This window comes from Squalius cephalus, assembly GCF_949319135.1.
Source record: "Squalius cephalus genome assembly, chromosome: 18".
NCBI classification, from domain to species: domain Eukaryota; kingdom Metazoa; phylum Chordata; class Actinopteri; order Cypriniformes; family Leuciscidae; genus Squalius; species Squalius cephalus.
In genome coordinates this window covers 20,862,770-20,878,615 of record NC_137139.1, presented here as the reverse complement: position 1 = coordinate 20,878,615, position 15,846 = coordinate 20,862,770, and the positions used below count along the sequence as shown (strand labels likewise).

Below are 15,846 nucleotides of genomic sequence, written 5' to 3'. Positions count from 1 at the left end.
TTATGCATCTTTTCGCTGAAGACTGGAAAACAATCCTAATGAGTCAGAGAGGCTGATAGTGAGAAAAGGAAAAAGAAGAAATAAGGGCGGAAAAAGGAAAGATGCATCAAGCACTATAGTTGCAACATACAGTATGTGCTGCCAGGGAGTAAGACACATATAGCATTCAGAATAATTAGAGAGAATTAGAATTAGAGGGATATTTCTGTACCGTTAAAATGTGTTGAGAATCTGATCCCAGCCAAAACAGCCCCGGATTCACTTCCCATAATTAACACACTGTCCAGATCCTGTTTTTTTTTTTTTCAATTCAAGCCTTTCTGTAATAACTGCTGCAGTCATTTTGAGGTGTTTAATGTATTTTATCTGTACTTGCATAGTATGGGCTAAAGTACATATGGTAGCGGTCAGAAATAATAATAAAAACTAGTAAAATGGTTATTAATTCTCTGAGAAATAATTATCATGCATGGATTTTTTGCCTGCATATTCAGACATCCATACTGCTTATCGAATACCGTATAGTAGGGAAGTACGCACTATGATGTGCCACACAAGTATGCAAACGCTTCAAGCAAAGCAAGCTCGATTTCATACGTTTTCTTCTTCTATGGCGAGATTTTTTTTCTATACTCACGGTGGAGCAACAATATGAAGATAATCTTGCTGAGTAACTTCCCAGCAAGCAATTTTGTGTTTAAAAAAATCTAATAGCAGTCCAAACACAGCTCTGATGTCTAGGCTAAAACAAGGCAAAATTTGGGCCCAAACCAAAGCCCAAGAATAGACGCACAGGCTACGCATAGAACATGTCAAAGAAATGAAACCAAACACCTTGTAATCACTGTTGACTTTGCTTACATGATGGAATATCATACATCTCGCAAGATATTTTGGCAAAAATGACATGACCACTTTGGCTAGAAGTGGGTTATATCAGGTCTATAGTCAACCCAGATGGTGAAATGATGGCTATTGCTTGCTGGGTTAGATCTTATTAAGATTTTTACTACTTTTCGCTTCCATTTTTGAATAACAGCATATGGTTTGTTGCTGCCACAGTAATGCAAAGATGTACTTTAAGTAAGGGACTGCACACTTCCACATTTTGACAGATCATTTGCATCTGCGTACTTGCGTAGATTCTGTTTCTGTCCTTAGGTGTAGCAGGGGAACTAACATAGCTCCTAACAATGGGGCTACATGCATGCATCCATGCGGGGCAACAACAGGGTCAGACGTTTTGGGAAAAGACTCATCCAGACAAACACAGCACTCAGAAGAAAGAGAAGAGCTCCATGACCTCACTTCCCCTTTACATATCGCAATGAGGACTAGAGCTGCAGGGAGGGCCACTCCAACCATCCTCCATCACGCAAACAAACACAAGAAGAGACAGACGAAGAGATACAGGTAGAAAGTAGACATCAAACCAGCCCTTTGAGGGCCCCCTGAAGGAGACCCACGGGTCAGAATCCCAACAAGAAAGGTCAGAGGTTGAACTCTTCCCAGCTCACAATGAGAGGTGTGTCCGGCGGCGGGCCTGAGCAGACGTCACATAGACAAAGACAGACAGAGAGACAACACTGGAACAGAAAAAACACGGTTTAAAAACAGCCAAAAAAGGACAAAGGGGGGAAATGACAAGACATTTGAACATTGAACGACTGGTGTGGACGACTGGCACTGGAGGGGTGAGGAGTGAGGACATGAATGAAACATGAAGTCAGTGTTTCATGTGTCATCAGAGCTGATGGCAGAATGAGAACGTCATGGCAATGAAAGAGAATGAGCACCTTCCACAAGAGTTTCCCAGCAGGACATAACCAATAACAAGCAGACATACAATGCTAATTAAACAATAGCGTTTTTCGCTAACATAAAATTACAAGAACGCAAAGCAAAGCATCTGTATGGAACAATTCCCCTCACTCACCACATGGCCCTTCCTGTTTGATGGGAATGTCTGTCTTGGTCCGGCACTCTTCAAGTCTCCTCTCGCAGTCATTGTGGTACGTCTTGCCGTCCTTTCCGCATAGGGGCTTGTACGTGCCGTCGCATTGTATGGGGTCGCAGGAACACTGGAACTCTCCGTTTTCCAGCAAACACTTGGCGTTGAACTTACAATCGTTGGGGCAGCTCCCTGGAGACCAGATACACACGTATACATGCGTCAACAACGTGAAGAACGGCGGTAACCGTCTTGGTGCTAATCAACACTGACTGCAGGCATCTCTCTTTCTCCCTCGCTCAATCAGACATCGGATATTGACTTACTCAGGGGGTTTTGAATTAATTACCGTGTCTGATTATTTAATCAATTATCTAATTCCATTCAGATTGATTTGAGGTGTTTTTTTTCCCACTCAAAGTTGTGTTAAGCTGTCACAGACAGGCCATGGCGGTGTGTAATTACGGCAGCCTTTCATCTGTTTGAGTAAATTAAGAGACCTATTATGTTATTGTACAATCTGAGCTTGATTTATGTTTGATTGCATTATCCAACCTATCTTAAGGATGTGACATACATGCTGATGAGAGTGGGCTCATAGGAAGCTATAGGAATAGGAGTGGAATCTCATGAACTTTTTTTTTTCCCATGTGATTTTACTCCACATGAAACAGCGATGCCGGGTGCTGGTGTTGTAAAATATCTATACCCTAACAGAAACCTATGCCCTTTAGAAGTTGTTTGTTAATGTCTGGTCCAAAATGTAGCATGTTATCACATATCTTTCTTTGTTTTCATTTAGCCTTCATTTAGCAAACTAACAGCTTAGCTTACAAGCATAGTATAACATAGTATAGTTAAAAAGGCTTTATGATTGATATTGAGGCTGAAGATCACATTCACCCCCAACAGATCCCAGAGTTAATGCTTCTTTTTCAAACAAAAGCATAATTAACATAAATCATTATGAAAGAGTGATTCATGTACTGACTATGTGGATCCCAAACACATGCTAGCATGCAAGTCGCTTATCTTACAAAGTAAGACATTTATCGGAGACAACTGTTCCCGTCGCTTCTTGAGTTACACTGGCACACAAACAATTGCTCTGTACGAGGACAACAGTGGCCCACAAATAACACCACTATCGCTCACGGCGCAAAAACAGTTCAGACACGGACACACACATACACACTAAACCACTGTTCATGCACTATCACAGGTGAACACACACTCTCTCTGCGCTTGCCACAGGGCTTCAGAGCGAAGCAGGGACGATCTTTTCATCACCCGTGAAGATACAGTCTTGCCACAATACACCTGCCAGAGCCCGACAGGCAAATTGGATTTGTGGAGATTGGTATCGTGTAGGCATGACAGTACTGCTAACCTGACTTAATTTGTCCAGAGCCTCCTCACCGCAGCCATGACAAAATAAATCAAATGCAGCCGTGGGGCTCCTTTATCAGACACGAGCATGAGCTCCTGGGAGCCGACGACATCTCCGTTCTGGGAGGAACTCACCTTTCTCCTTGCAGCTGCCTAAATAGACCTTCTTGAGCTCCAGATTGCTCTGCAGGGCCGTCCGCTCCATCTGACACACGCTATCGTAGGTGCGGCCATCACTGGCGCAGATGGGCGTAGTGTCGGGCAGGCAGGACTCAGCTGGGGAGAAGGTAAACTGCTTGTAGGTTTTTGGGTTCACCCGACAGGCCACACTCACGCTATTCAGAGTGTCACTGCAAGGATCTGAGGATGAAAGTGAAAAAAAAAAAAAAAAAAACTGAGTTAGACCAAGAATAAAAATAGGATCAGCTTGTCTTATGATACATTCTATTATATGTGTATCAAATGTGAGATGGTAATTCATAACTCTTCTATGATTTCATTGTCTTTTGTTGATATAATGCAGATCATCAGATTTGTTAGCTGGCTAAACAAATATACCAATGCTAAAAATAGAGCATGATCAAGCATTAAGGAAGGGGTACTAGACTTTGTTCTCTATTGACCTTATTCACAACAGCGCAATCTTTGATTTTTAATGGGAATGAAAGCGAGGCTGAGGGACAGACATGCATCTCTTCAATGGGCTGTACTGTTATTTAATGTGTTTTTGGATTGTTCTGCTCGTGAAACACCGGAAAAATATCTTTCCAAGAAATTTCAGTTGACAAAAAACTCCCGACAATATAAGCTTGTAAGTAATCTATGAGCTTTATACAGCTTTTTACAGTGGATGCCATTGGAAACACGGCAAGTCTATCCCTCACAGCCTCACTTTCATACCTGTCATGGCGCTGCTCTGAATAAGGTCTATTAACTGTGTCCAAAGTTGCGTAACTGTCAAGAGTATTTACGCATTTGATGACAAATTTCTTAACCATTAGTAAAGTACTTTCTATACATATTATAAAGATGTCCATTTCTTTCTAGTATTTCTTGGTCATCACATTCAAATCAGATGGAAACAAACACATTTCTTTTGCCATATTGTTCATTGAACCATTGCAAAACTTCATGAAAAAAAAATAAAAAATGAAAAAAAGAATGGTAATAATGGGGCCAAACTCGAACATTCATCGCCCACATGAACTTATTTAGAATGTTACAAAAGATTTCTGTTTCAAATAAATGCTGCTCTTTTGAATTTTCTATTCATCAAATAATCCTGAAAAAATGTTCATGACTTTCACAAAATATTAAGGAGCACAAGTATTTTCAAAATTGATGATAATAATTTCTGAAGGATCATGTGACAATGAAGACTGTAGTTATGTCTGTAAAAAATTCAGCTTTGCCATCAGAGGAATGATTTTTATTTAAAAATATATTCAAATAAAAAAGTTATTTTAATTTGTAATAATATTATTTTTGATCAAATAAGGTGACCATAACCAAAATCTAAAATCTTAACAACCCGGCAGTGTGCATATCATTTTCCTGAAGATCTTACTTAACTTATTTGATTGGACTTAAACTCATTATGACAGCACACCTTTAGGACCAGATTTTCTGATATCTGTACACATGCTCTATCTACACGCCACATTTGTTTTTACGAGAATGTTCTTTTTCAAAGCATCTTCTAGGCACCATTGATGGAGCTGTTGTCAGTGGAATGTCATTTATTGAGAAGAAATAGTGAAATGTGAAAAGATAAGAGTGACAGCTGATGGGACGGGAGTGATGAGTGTGTGGGTGTTGATGGGTCTTTGTGGCTGAAGGGGGCTCCAGGCCCTGGCCCTGCATGGCAAGATCATAATTGTAATAGAAATGCCATGATGGTTATTGAAATAAGTGTGACAGTTTCACCAGCCTCCACACTTTTCAGAAACAAGACAACACAAAGGACTTATCAGCCGGTGTTGTTCTAAGACAATGCAGAGCCGCGAGCAAGTCATACAATCGTGGGAGAGAAAGTAGCGCGGAGACAGAGAGAAAAAAGGACGAGAGAGACAGATACAAAAAGGACAGAGGAAATTAGACACGAAAGACAAAACACATAAACAAAACAAAGATCTAGAGGAGAGGAAGAAACACAGGCAAATAAAGAGAACAAGAAAATAAGCGGGAAATGAAGGCAAAGCCACAGAGATAGAGAGACATCCTGAAAGCAAATAACACACAGATGGACACATACACACTAGGGATATATGAAACGACATAATGAACTACACTTAAAGGTTTTTTATTAGCATCTATGGTTCCACGAAGAGCCTTTAATATTCATGGAAACTTTCCATTGCACAAGGTTCTTTAGTGGAAAAAAGTTATTTAGACTTGTTATCGACAACAAGGAAATAAATGGTTCTTTTAAGAACCATCCACTGAAAGGTTCTTTGGGGAACAAAAAATTATTCTTCTATGACACTGCTGAGAAGAACCCCCTTTTGGAACCTTTATTTTAGGAGTGTAGCCAGTGGATTGTCTGAACAAAGCCAACAGATTACACTATAAATTGATAAGTCTGGTAGCAACCCATCATAAATGCACACAAATCAAACTCAATATTTCTTAGGCTCTGAATTAAAAACAAAGACACATGCATTGGACATAAAATATCAGGGAGAGAGGAGTGCTGAAGGAAGTGTTGATGCCATGCAGGTCAGGGACTGGTGTATACTAACACAATAATAGGACGGCTCTCAAGGGAGGGTAGTGTGGAGCTCGACCAAAAGGGTCCAGCACAATGCGGGCAGCAACTCCAACAACATCTCGCCACGCAAGCCAGCCATTACCACTGGAGAAACCATTAGCTCCCATTAAGAGAGCCTGGCTGGAGCCAGCATTCAGTACATCGCTGCCTAACAGTGCCATGCAGGGGTGTCTGTAATTAGCCAGACACACTGAGCCCCGCTCCAGCAGGGAGTGTGTATGAGGCCGCTCCATTAGTCCTGCTCCTGTATCTGTGTGCCTGACGGTTGCTAGCCAAGACCTTAATGCATGTGTTGGAGGAACAGTAGTTGTAACCACGGTTTACAGGGATGAATGTGTATACAGAGCCGGCCAAAAATGCCTCTAAGTGTGCTTTGAAATAACCGTGGCCCATGTCCTGCTGTACAATTGATTGTGGGTTTGTTTGTTTTGTTCCTCTATTCTCTGTGAACATTTTTTTTTTATCTTAATCATATTGTTGACTTTTTTTCTAGAAAAATATCCTTAAAACAAGATACATTTACTTTAATGTTACTCAAAATTAATCTTGTCAAGAAGCCAAAATTATCTCATATTTAGAATGTTCACATGTTTTCCTGAAACAAAAAGTAAAAAATATATTATTATTATTATTGCTTCTCAAGTAAATTCATCCTCTTTTAAGGATGCTTACTTATAAAAATTAACACAATAAGTAAAACATGACATAATTTTCACATATTTGAGTCAAATGTTTAAAATAATACCAAAGTCAATGGGGTGTCCCTCAGTGATAAAAATAACATTTGTATGTGTTGGCTGTTTTTGCATGATAGAATCAGAGAGTCAGTAACCGCAAGGATGGTGTCTCTAAGTTAGATTTAGAGTTGCTCTCTGTCCTCCTTGGTGCTTTGTACTCCCATGGGGATTAAACTGAAAGACACTCTCCACTGAGAAACATACTCCACACTTCCTCAGGGACCCGAGGCATTCATCCATCCCTGCTGCCCAGAGAGCCATCATTTACAAGAGGTGAATTCCCTCTCAGTCTGTCTGCCTCGCTTTGCCGCAGGATACACCACAATGTCACACAGACAAGACTCAAGCCTTTCTTTCCGAAAAAAAAAAAAAAAAAAAAAAAAAAAAAATTATATATATATATATATATATATATATATATATATATATATATATATAAAAAACAAAAAGCATCTTCTTAACTGGTATTTTCCATAAACATCCATAAAACACTTCATAAACCTCTCTAATATTTCTTAGATTTGTGCATTGCAAACTATTCCAATGCCAATGAAATAAATGTACTTAATTTAAGATGAAAACTCTCTGAAAATTGATAAGTAAATTGATATTTCTTTAACTGACAAGACAACAATACAAATTAAGATATATATATATATATATATATATATATATATATATATATATATATATATTAGGGCTGTGCAAAAATATCGATACAGCTAACTATCGCGATATATTTTTTCACGATAGTGTATCGATATTTCAACCTCTAGTATCGATATTTTAAAAAAAAATAATAATAATAATTTTTCATCAAATCCCTCTGTGTGCGTCAAACGACCTCCTCCGCCGCTGCTGTAGTTGTCGCTGACTCACGACAGTTGTCAACTGTCACTCAACTGTCCAGTTGTATGAGGCGCCGGACTGGACAAAAGCGAAGCGAACTGCGCGAGCGAGCAACAGAGCTCGAGAGAGACCGAGTGTATCCCGTCTATGGTGTATCCGCGCGCGAGAGAAACCGAGTGTATCCGCGCGCGAGAGAAACCGAGTGTGTCTGCGTGCGAGAGAAACCGAGGGTGGCTGCGTGCGAGAGAGACCGAGTCCGAGCATTAGTATTGGACTGGTACATACATAGTAATATAATTACTATATAAGAGGCATGGAAGTTCGATTAATGGACAACAATAATCAGTGCAAACGTCTTGTTTTGAACTATTGTTTAATAAATATAAATAATTCGAGCACATAAACTTTGAATGTATGTAGTAATAATATATAAATATTATATAAGAGGCATGGACGTTCGATTAATGGACAACAATATAAATAAAAACAACAATTAAATTATTATAAACAATAGTTCAAAACAAGACGTTTGTAGTACTGATTATTGCTGTCCATTAATCGAACTTCCATGCCTCTTATAGTATATAATATTATGTACCAATTAGGCTACTAATGCTGGGGCACACTCGGTCTCTCTCGCGCGCAGACACACTCCGTCTCTCGCGCACTGTCGCTCGCGCACGCAGACACACTCGACACAATGCAAATACCTTTGTGAATAAATTGGAATTTAAGTTTTTGTCTGCTGAGTTATCAATATAATGTGATACACATACCAGAATACCCCAGGTGGTACATAAAAAGTTGTATATTCAGCTCTATTTCTTTCTTTTTTATTACATTTTTGATTTAAAAAAAAAAATTGCAATATATCGCAATATGTATTGTATTGTATCGTATCGTGATATATCGTATCGTGACCCATGTATCGTGATATGTATCGTATCGTGAGGCCCTTGCCAATACCCAGCCCTAATATATATATATATATATATTTTTTTTTTTTTTGCACTTCAGACACTTCAGAAAGGAGCCTGATGATCATCTAACAACCGCTGCATTCTACACAAGATAAAACCACCATGTCTGGTAAAAAAAAAAAAACCAGCAAGTTTAAATAAGAGAGAGTGTTTGATCTTCGATAAGCAATAAGGAAACAACTGATCCCTAAAAACTGAAGATGCCTAATGATCTGAGAGTGCAGCGTACAGATGTCCATAAACATTAGAACACATATAGGGAGACATAACGCAGGACTTAACCTCTGTAATTCATGAGTACAGACGAATAAAAGAAATCAAAATAAAACTCTGAAATGTCAGAGAGGGGTGGAATAAGCTGAAAAAAGAATCTGACAGATAGTCAGACAGTGTGGAAGAGAAATGTCATTAGGCATTCCAGGGTGGGAAGAGGGCTTTTCATGAACGGCACTCTGTCCCCATGACTCAAACTCTCCACTAACATGAAACAGTGAGGATTTAATCAAAGAGGAGCTCAAGAATCCAGACAGCTAGCATGGCGAGGTGTGACGTGCCGGGAGCTTTCAGCAGAATAATTGATCTGTTGAGTTTTTAACTGAAAATTCATCCACAACACTTTATAACAAGCATTCAAAATCTAACATCACACTGGGGTAATGCGTAATGTGCTACATAATCACAGAACTTCTTTCAACTACTATAACAAGAAATGCATTACTTGTTAACTTAACTTAATGTAATTTAATGTAATGTAATGCAAATAATTTATTTAATACCATAATATCAAAGTTTCTTAAATGTGGGGCTTTGTAACTTTTGGAAATCTTCTTTTTTGGAATATGGAATAAAATGTTACGTACATACATACACACATATTGTATATAAATAAACAAAAACAAACAAACAAATACTGAATTTAACATGGTTGTACATATATATATATATATATATATATATATATATATATATATATATACATATGTGTATATATATATACATACATACATATATATATATATATATATATATATATATATATATATATATATATATATATATATACATATATATATATATATATATATATATATATATATATATATATACATACATACATATAGTCATCTACTGACTATTTAAAGGCTTCACAGACTCACCACAGCGGCCTTGGTGATGCACACGGATGTTCTTCTGGGTGGCGCAGGCTTTCATGTTGAGCTCACATTCGCTTTGGTAGTCCAGGCCATCGCTGCCGCACACCATGTGCTTAGGGACGTTCTCACAACTCAGAGGACACATGCACTTGGCGGACAGACCATCTGATGACTGGATGCAGGTGCTGCCAAAGCTACAGGTCACCTCACTGCACGGGTCCTTCAGGGCTGAAAAACAAGAGATAGAGAAAATGCCTACATAAAATTTGATGCCATAATAGTGTGTTGCTACGTGGTCAAAAGAGTCCATCATCCTTAACTTTTATACAGTACGCTGATACCTATTCATACATCCAGTACAGTATGAATCAGAATGTGTTATGTGCCAAAATTTTATATTTAATGTTGAGGGTTAGCAAGCAGTGCTTATTTCATGATGCACTTTTAGTTGTGTTCGAGTAATTGGCTAGCTTATGTTCATACTATAAGATCTGTTTAAGGTGGGAGTTCAAGAGTGAGCTCCAAACATCCATGCTATTACTGAGATAAAATTGGGTTAAAATAAGGAACGGCCTCCCAGCACCTCCACACGGCTCAGATGTGCCTCGTGTCGATACAAATGGCAGAGTGAAGTGGCTTAACCAGGGCTGAAGAACAGCTCAGTACCCCAGACTTGAATATTTGGACACAGCTGGGTGAGTGTACAAACAAGTCACTCCAATTCACCACGGACCATTTCAAGCAAGCTTTGCATTCACAAAACATTCTCAATTGCTATGCTTCAGCGTACCCGTCCTTATGCTGGAGGGACATAATCAGCTTTTTTCCACTCTGAAAATAAGAAAGCCCTGTTTTTTCTGCAAAAGACTTTGTCTATTTCTTATTAAACATTCCAACACTCAGGACTGAAGTTGAAGAAATGATTTACACAAAAATGAAATTTCTGTCATCATTTACTCATGTGGTTCCAAACTCGTTTGACTTCTGTGGAACACAAAAAGATCTTAAATCCTGGCCACTCTTTTTCATATAATGAAAGTGAATGAGAGCTGGGGCTGTCAAGAAGTATCATAAATACACAAACGTGCTGTTCACACAAGGAACAGCGTTCTGTCTTTTTACCAGTAAGATACCATTCACACATCAGTACCAAAATACAGACAAACTGTGTAATATCATTTATTAGAAAATATCTTTAAACGATAAGCTGTTTTCTTCATCCTCCTGGATTAAGAGAAACACTTTAGCTTAATTTTCTTTAAAAAAAACTATGTCCGATTGACAGGTGTAAGGGGATGATCACACAGAACGCCGTTTTGCTATTAAAAACACGAGACGCATAATAGTTACTATAGTAGGCTATTGCAGTTACTATAGTACGCAATAACTCCAGAGCCGCAGCACTGATGAATGGAAAAGAAGGCAGGGTCTCCAGCACGAGAAGTTTTTCTATTTATTTGTTAACGTTTCATGCTGGTGTTTCTGTATTATTCCTAGAGTATTAAATGTGATTTCATCATTCATCTGTGTCAAGAATCTTGTTTTGGATTTATCAAGTCAAGCCAGTGACATAAAAGTGGAAGTTTTAATTTGTAATACACCAGGGTGATTTAACTGAAATTAATACATTTCTATTTTTGATACTAATTTGATTATTATCATTATTATTTAGATGATACATATTCATGAGGCACTGACAAACACTGAGACGCTGACGAGTGAATGGACCGTGTCACTTCAGAGGGGGCTAGTTTCATTTCCGACCGTCCCCACAAAAGCTATCGGCTCTAAATCATTCTCACTATCTCCGTCCCTGTTTTCACCTCTCCCGTGCGTCATATCAGCCTACAGTCTCCGCCATCATTTGTGGGTTTTACTTTGTGTAAATCTGCTAAGAGAACCCACTTGTTTAATTAAAGGTTTCTGCCTCTCTCTAAGGACCACGCTCCAATTTTGCAGTGACACACACACACAAACCCACTCACACGCATGTGATAAACCTGGCAAGCGGCATCGTAAGGATGAGATCAGTGGCGCTTTTGTGTGTTGTATGATCAAAGTGTTCATTCTCTTTCCCTCCTCTCCCTCGCTAAAAAAAGACGACTATGCCTCCCTCGTCTTTGCACGTCTGAACCTCGCACTTCATCAGCCTGGGCTCGCTAACTAACCAACCAGTCGTACTTCCAAAAAACTCACTGTGAATGTTTGTGTGGGGGAAGTGCTAATACACACTAAACATCCACACACAGGCAGCATTTTTACACTTTGTAGCAATGCTGAAGGAAAGATGAGCGATACAGTGCGGTACAAAAGTCTAGTACAGTGGTCCTTAAGCATTTTGACTCAAGGCCCCTCTTTGACCAAGATCATATTTGAAGACCCAACATCTGCGCTGGTCAGAAGTTTGGAAATATTACTATTTTTTGTTTTTGAAAAAGTATCTCATGCTCATCAAACCATTATTTTACATTGCAATATTACAGTTTTTTTTCTGTATTTTTTTATCAAATAAATGCAGGCTTGATGAGCATAAGATGAGCTTTTTTTCAAATTTATTAAAAATAGTAATGTTTTCAAACTTTTGACCAGTATTGTACACCTGGTACATCTATTGTAATACAATTAAATAGTCAAAAATATGATCTCCGTTAAATGTACATCATTATTTATTCTTTATTAGAATGCTTGGAACTAAAAATATTATAAATATAAATAAAAATTATATAAAAATCATCAAATTGATCCTTTTCACATTTCCAGGCTTCTCAGAAGCGGAAGTTGTCATAGCTGGGTAAACTTATTTAGCAGACAATGGGAACTACTTTATTTATTTATTTTGCATTCCTATGATCTCTGATTAGTTTTCCAAAAGTGAAAAAAAAAAACTTTTTTTTTTTCGCTTAACAGTTCTAATTTTTTTTGTTTTTCAGTCAAGAGACTGATTACAGTGGGCAGTAGAGAGAAAGATGTCAAATTTGTGAAACACCTACACAGCAGCTAGTTTTTTTAAATATAGCCTAATGCCAAGGTAATATAACACAAAGTATAGTGTCATAAATACAGTAAAAAACAAAAACGAAAATATAAAAAACAGTAGAAATGCATCCTCACAGTGTATACATTATTAGAAAATATATTTAAAAACATTTTTTTATTTAAATGTAAATAAAATGTTTTGCAAACGATTCATCCCTAACATGTTGCAAATTGTGACCCCACTCTCGTCTATGCAGTATATATATATTTTCCCTAAAATAACAAACAAGTCTGTTCAGTATGACGGCCTTTAGACTGACTGACGCATTCTGGTACTTTCTTCATCTTCATAGTCATAACTACTGGCAACTGTGCTCTGACTCATTACTTCCACTTCAACAGATTGGCCTCCTCCCCAAAAGCCAAACTCCAAGACATTTGATTTCATCAGTCTGATGAAAAGCAGCTCTGCTGCGTCTGTCAGAAAGTACACATTCAGAAAAGTCAGACAATCCGCATAAACAGCTTCCTTCTCAGTGGCGCTCTGTTTGTTTTGTGACAGCACGCAGAATTGCCTCCGCGAACCCATTAAATAACAGTCGGAGCTTTTCCACCTATTGTCGCTGAGAGTTGATGAGCATTGAGGAAAAGGATGAGCTGATTAAAATGCAAAAGGCCGCCCGGTATAAGGTGCGTATGCGGCTCTCCGCTGTGTTAGCACAGATAAGCTGCCCTCTCAGGCTGAGACAAGCAGGCAAATTGGCTGTTAGAATGTGACCAGCGTCGCAAACCGAAAGACTACGAATCGCTGGGGTCGTCACGGAGATGAGTCGTTTCCTTCTTGTGCTTTAGTGCTCATTTTCAGGGATGGAAATGCAGTATCCTGAGGAAAGAGCCGGAGCTTATAGTTACCCATTGATGAACTGGACATGTCTCTCACAGCCAATTAACTGCTCTTCTCCTGCTCTGAAGAGGTTAAGACAATGAGAAAAGAGAGGCAGGAATGAAGTAAGAAATAATAGGACCTATACGACTGACTAATAAGTGGGAAAAAGGCATAAACGTATTGAGAGGAAGTGAAGACAGCAAGAGAAACCTCCACTGATCCGCCTCTCTGACAGTGCAGTGATAATGTGTTAGTGCTGGATGTATTAATGCTTAATGCGTGCAGGGAGCTGTCAGCGGCCGCTAACAGATCCTGACGGGATGGGTTCGATACAACCCGCCCTGCACTGCGAGCCCCGGGCGCGTATGTGTTAAGAAGGCTTTAGAGGAGCTTCGGGTGGTGCAGATTTTATCTCCTCGGTTCTTAAAGGAATATTCTGGCTTCAACACAGGTTAACCACGGTCGACAGCATTTCGTGGCATAATGTTGAATAGCAAAGAATTATTTAAAATCATTTGTTTACAAAAACAAGAATAAAACGCAAAATCAAGGTTACGATGAGGCACCTATAATAGAATTGAAGAAGCGAATAAATGTAAAGCATAACAATTGATTAAAAAACAGTTCTTATAAACATTCATTTCTAAATGCATGTTATTTTAAACCTTCATCTGTGCATGTTTATTTTTTTAAATTTTTGATGTTGTAATTGATTAAAATATCAGAACTTGATCTTCCAATGAAATGACACGTCTCTCTTGTGACGTATGCCAGACTTACCCAATCATTTCGTCCGAATAAACTCCGCCTCTTACAATCGACCGCAAGCTCGCATTCAGATCTGCCTCCATCCAATCAACACTCGATAGACTAAACCAAATCCCCGCCCTACATTTTTCTTTCTTGATAATCCGTTTCAATTGGATGTACAGTATATCACAATTCGGAAAAAAGGTCTGTTGCTATTTCAGTTTCTTCTCGACTTTAACTCTTCTGTTAAAACTTCCATATTGTTTGAGCTGTAAAGGGGTATAAATCTTTTCTTTTCTTTCTTTACAGCCAATTAAGGTTTTTAGGATATATGCAGTTTGGTTGTCATTGCAATAAAATTGTAAAATTGTATGTAACTACACAGAAAAGTGATTTTCACAAGACACACTACAATCATGCCAACATGTATATCGTTTACATCTTGTGGCTATGCTATTGAAACAGTGAGTATTTTAATGTTTACAGATTGGCCCCATTTGCTTCCATTGTTCCTCAATAGCCGCTTTCCGACCAAGTAGTTACAAGAACTTAGTTCTAGGAACTGTCCACTTCTAAACAGTTCTATGAACTACTCTCCCCCAAACTCGGTTTTGCTGTTTGCGTTCGCACTGGCCAAGTGGCCATAGGAACTGGTAGGAGGGGTAAGGGAGTGACGCAAGCACGCTGACTTTTATTTTGACGGCGCGACGGACCTTTATTTTGGCGGCGCTGAGAACGCCAGAGCAAATAATGCTCGCATTCTCTGTGTTTATTAGTTAGCGATCTGTCTAACAGTACTGTTTAACATGTTATTAGATAGAATTGTTATAGAAAGTATAACTGTATGCTGTGTGGTTGATGTCCAGTGTTGCTAGCTGGGCAGATAAACATAATCATGTTTGGCTTGGTCCCCTCAAAGTTGCGTTGGATTTTCTCTTCAGCATAAAGGTTTAGAGACCCATCTATCACTGTGTTCCATGTTTGTATAGTTAGTTTATGGAATAAATATATAGGCTATAATCTGTGTGTTTACATTCTAGCTGTTTTAAAAATGGCGGGTGCTGGTGTTCCGCGTGCATTCGGTCAATCAGCGTACACTAACGTCACGGGTAGTTCCTATAGTGCTGGTTTAGACCCTACTCTGAAGTAGGACCTAAATTAGTTCCTCCAAATGGAGTTCCTAGTTCCTGCGGTGCGAACACGCCGACATCTGGGTACTTTAGCCAATAGTTCTAGGAACTGTGAAAAGGTTCCTCCGGTCGGAAAGCGGCTAATGTAACCTTAATTTTAGCTTCTTTTTAATAAATCTTTGTCGTAATCAACATTATGCCACAAATGCTGATCTTAACTTGTACTGAACCCGGAATAACAAGGCCTACAAAGCCTAGAAAAAACTATTCGTTA

At 38.7% G+C, this 15,846-nt stretch overlaps 1 protein-coding gene across 4 annotated transcripts in view; it reads right to left on the bottom strand.

Moving 5' to 3' along the window:
* The window catches only part of agrn (agrin), a 248,272-nt gene that overhangs the window by 77,464 nt on the left and 154,962 nt on the right, over nt 1–15,846 (bottom strand). For all 4 annotated transcript variants that reach the window (XM_079848704.1, XM_079848705.1, XM_079848707.1 and 1 more), the window contains 3 exons: nt 9,834–10,058; nt 3,476–3,700; nt 1,937–2,143 (listed from right to left, as the gene is read on the bottom strand). In XM_079848704.1, the coding sequence (XP_079704830.1) occupies nt 1,937–2,143; nt 3,476–3,700; nt 9,834–10,058 (657 nt within the window). The remainder of the gene's footprint in view (nt 1–1,936; nt 2,144–3,475; nt 3,701–9,833; nt 10,059–15,846) is intronic.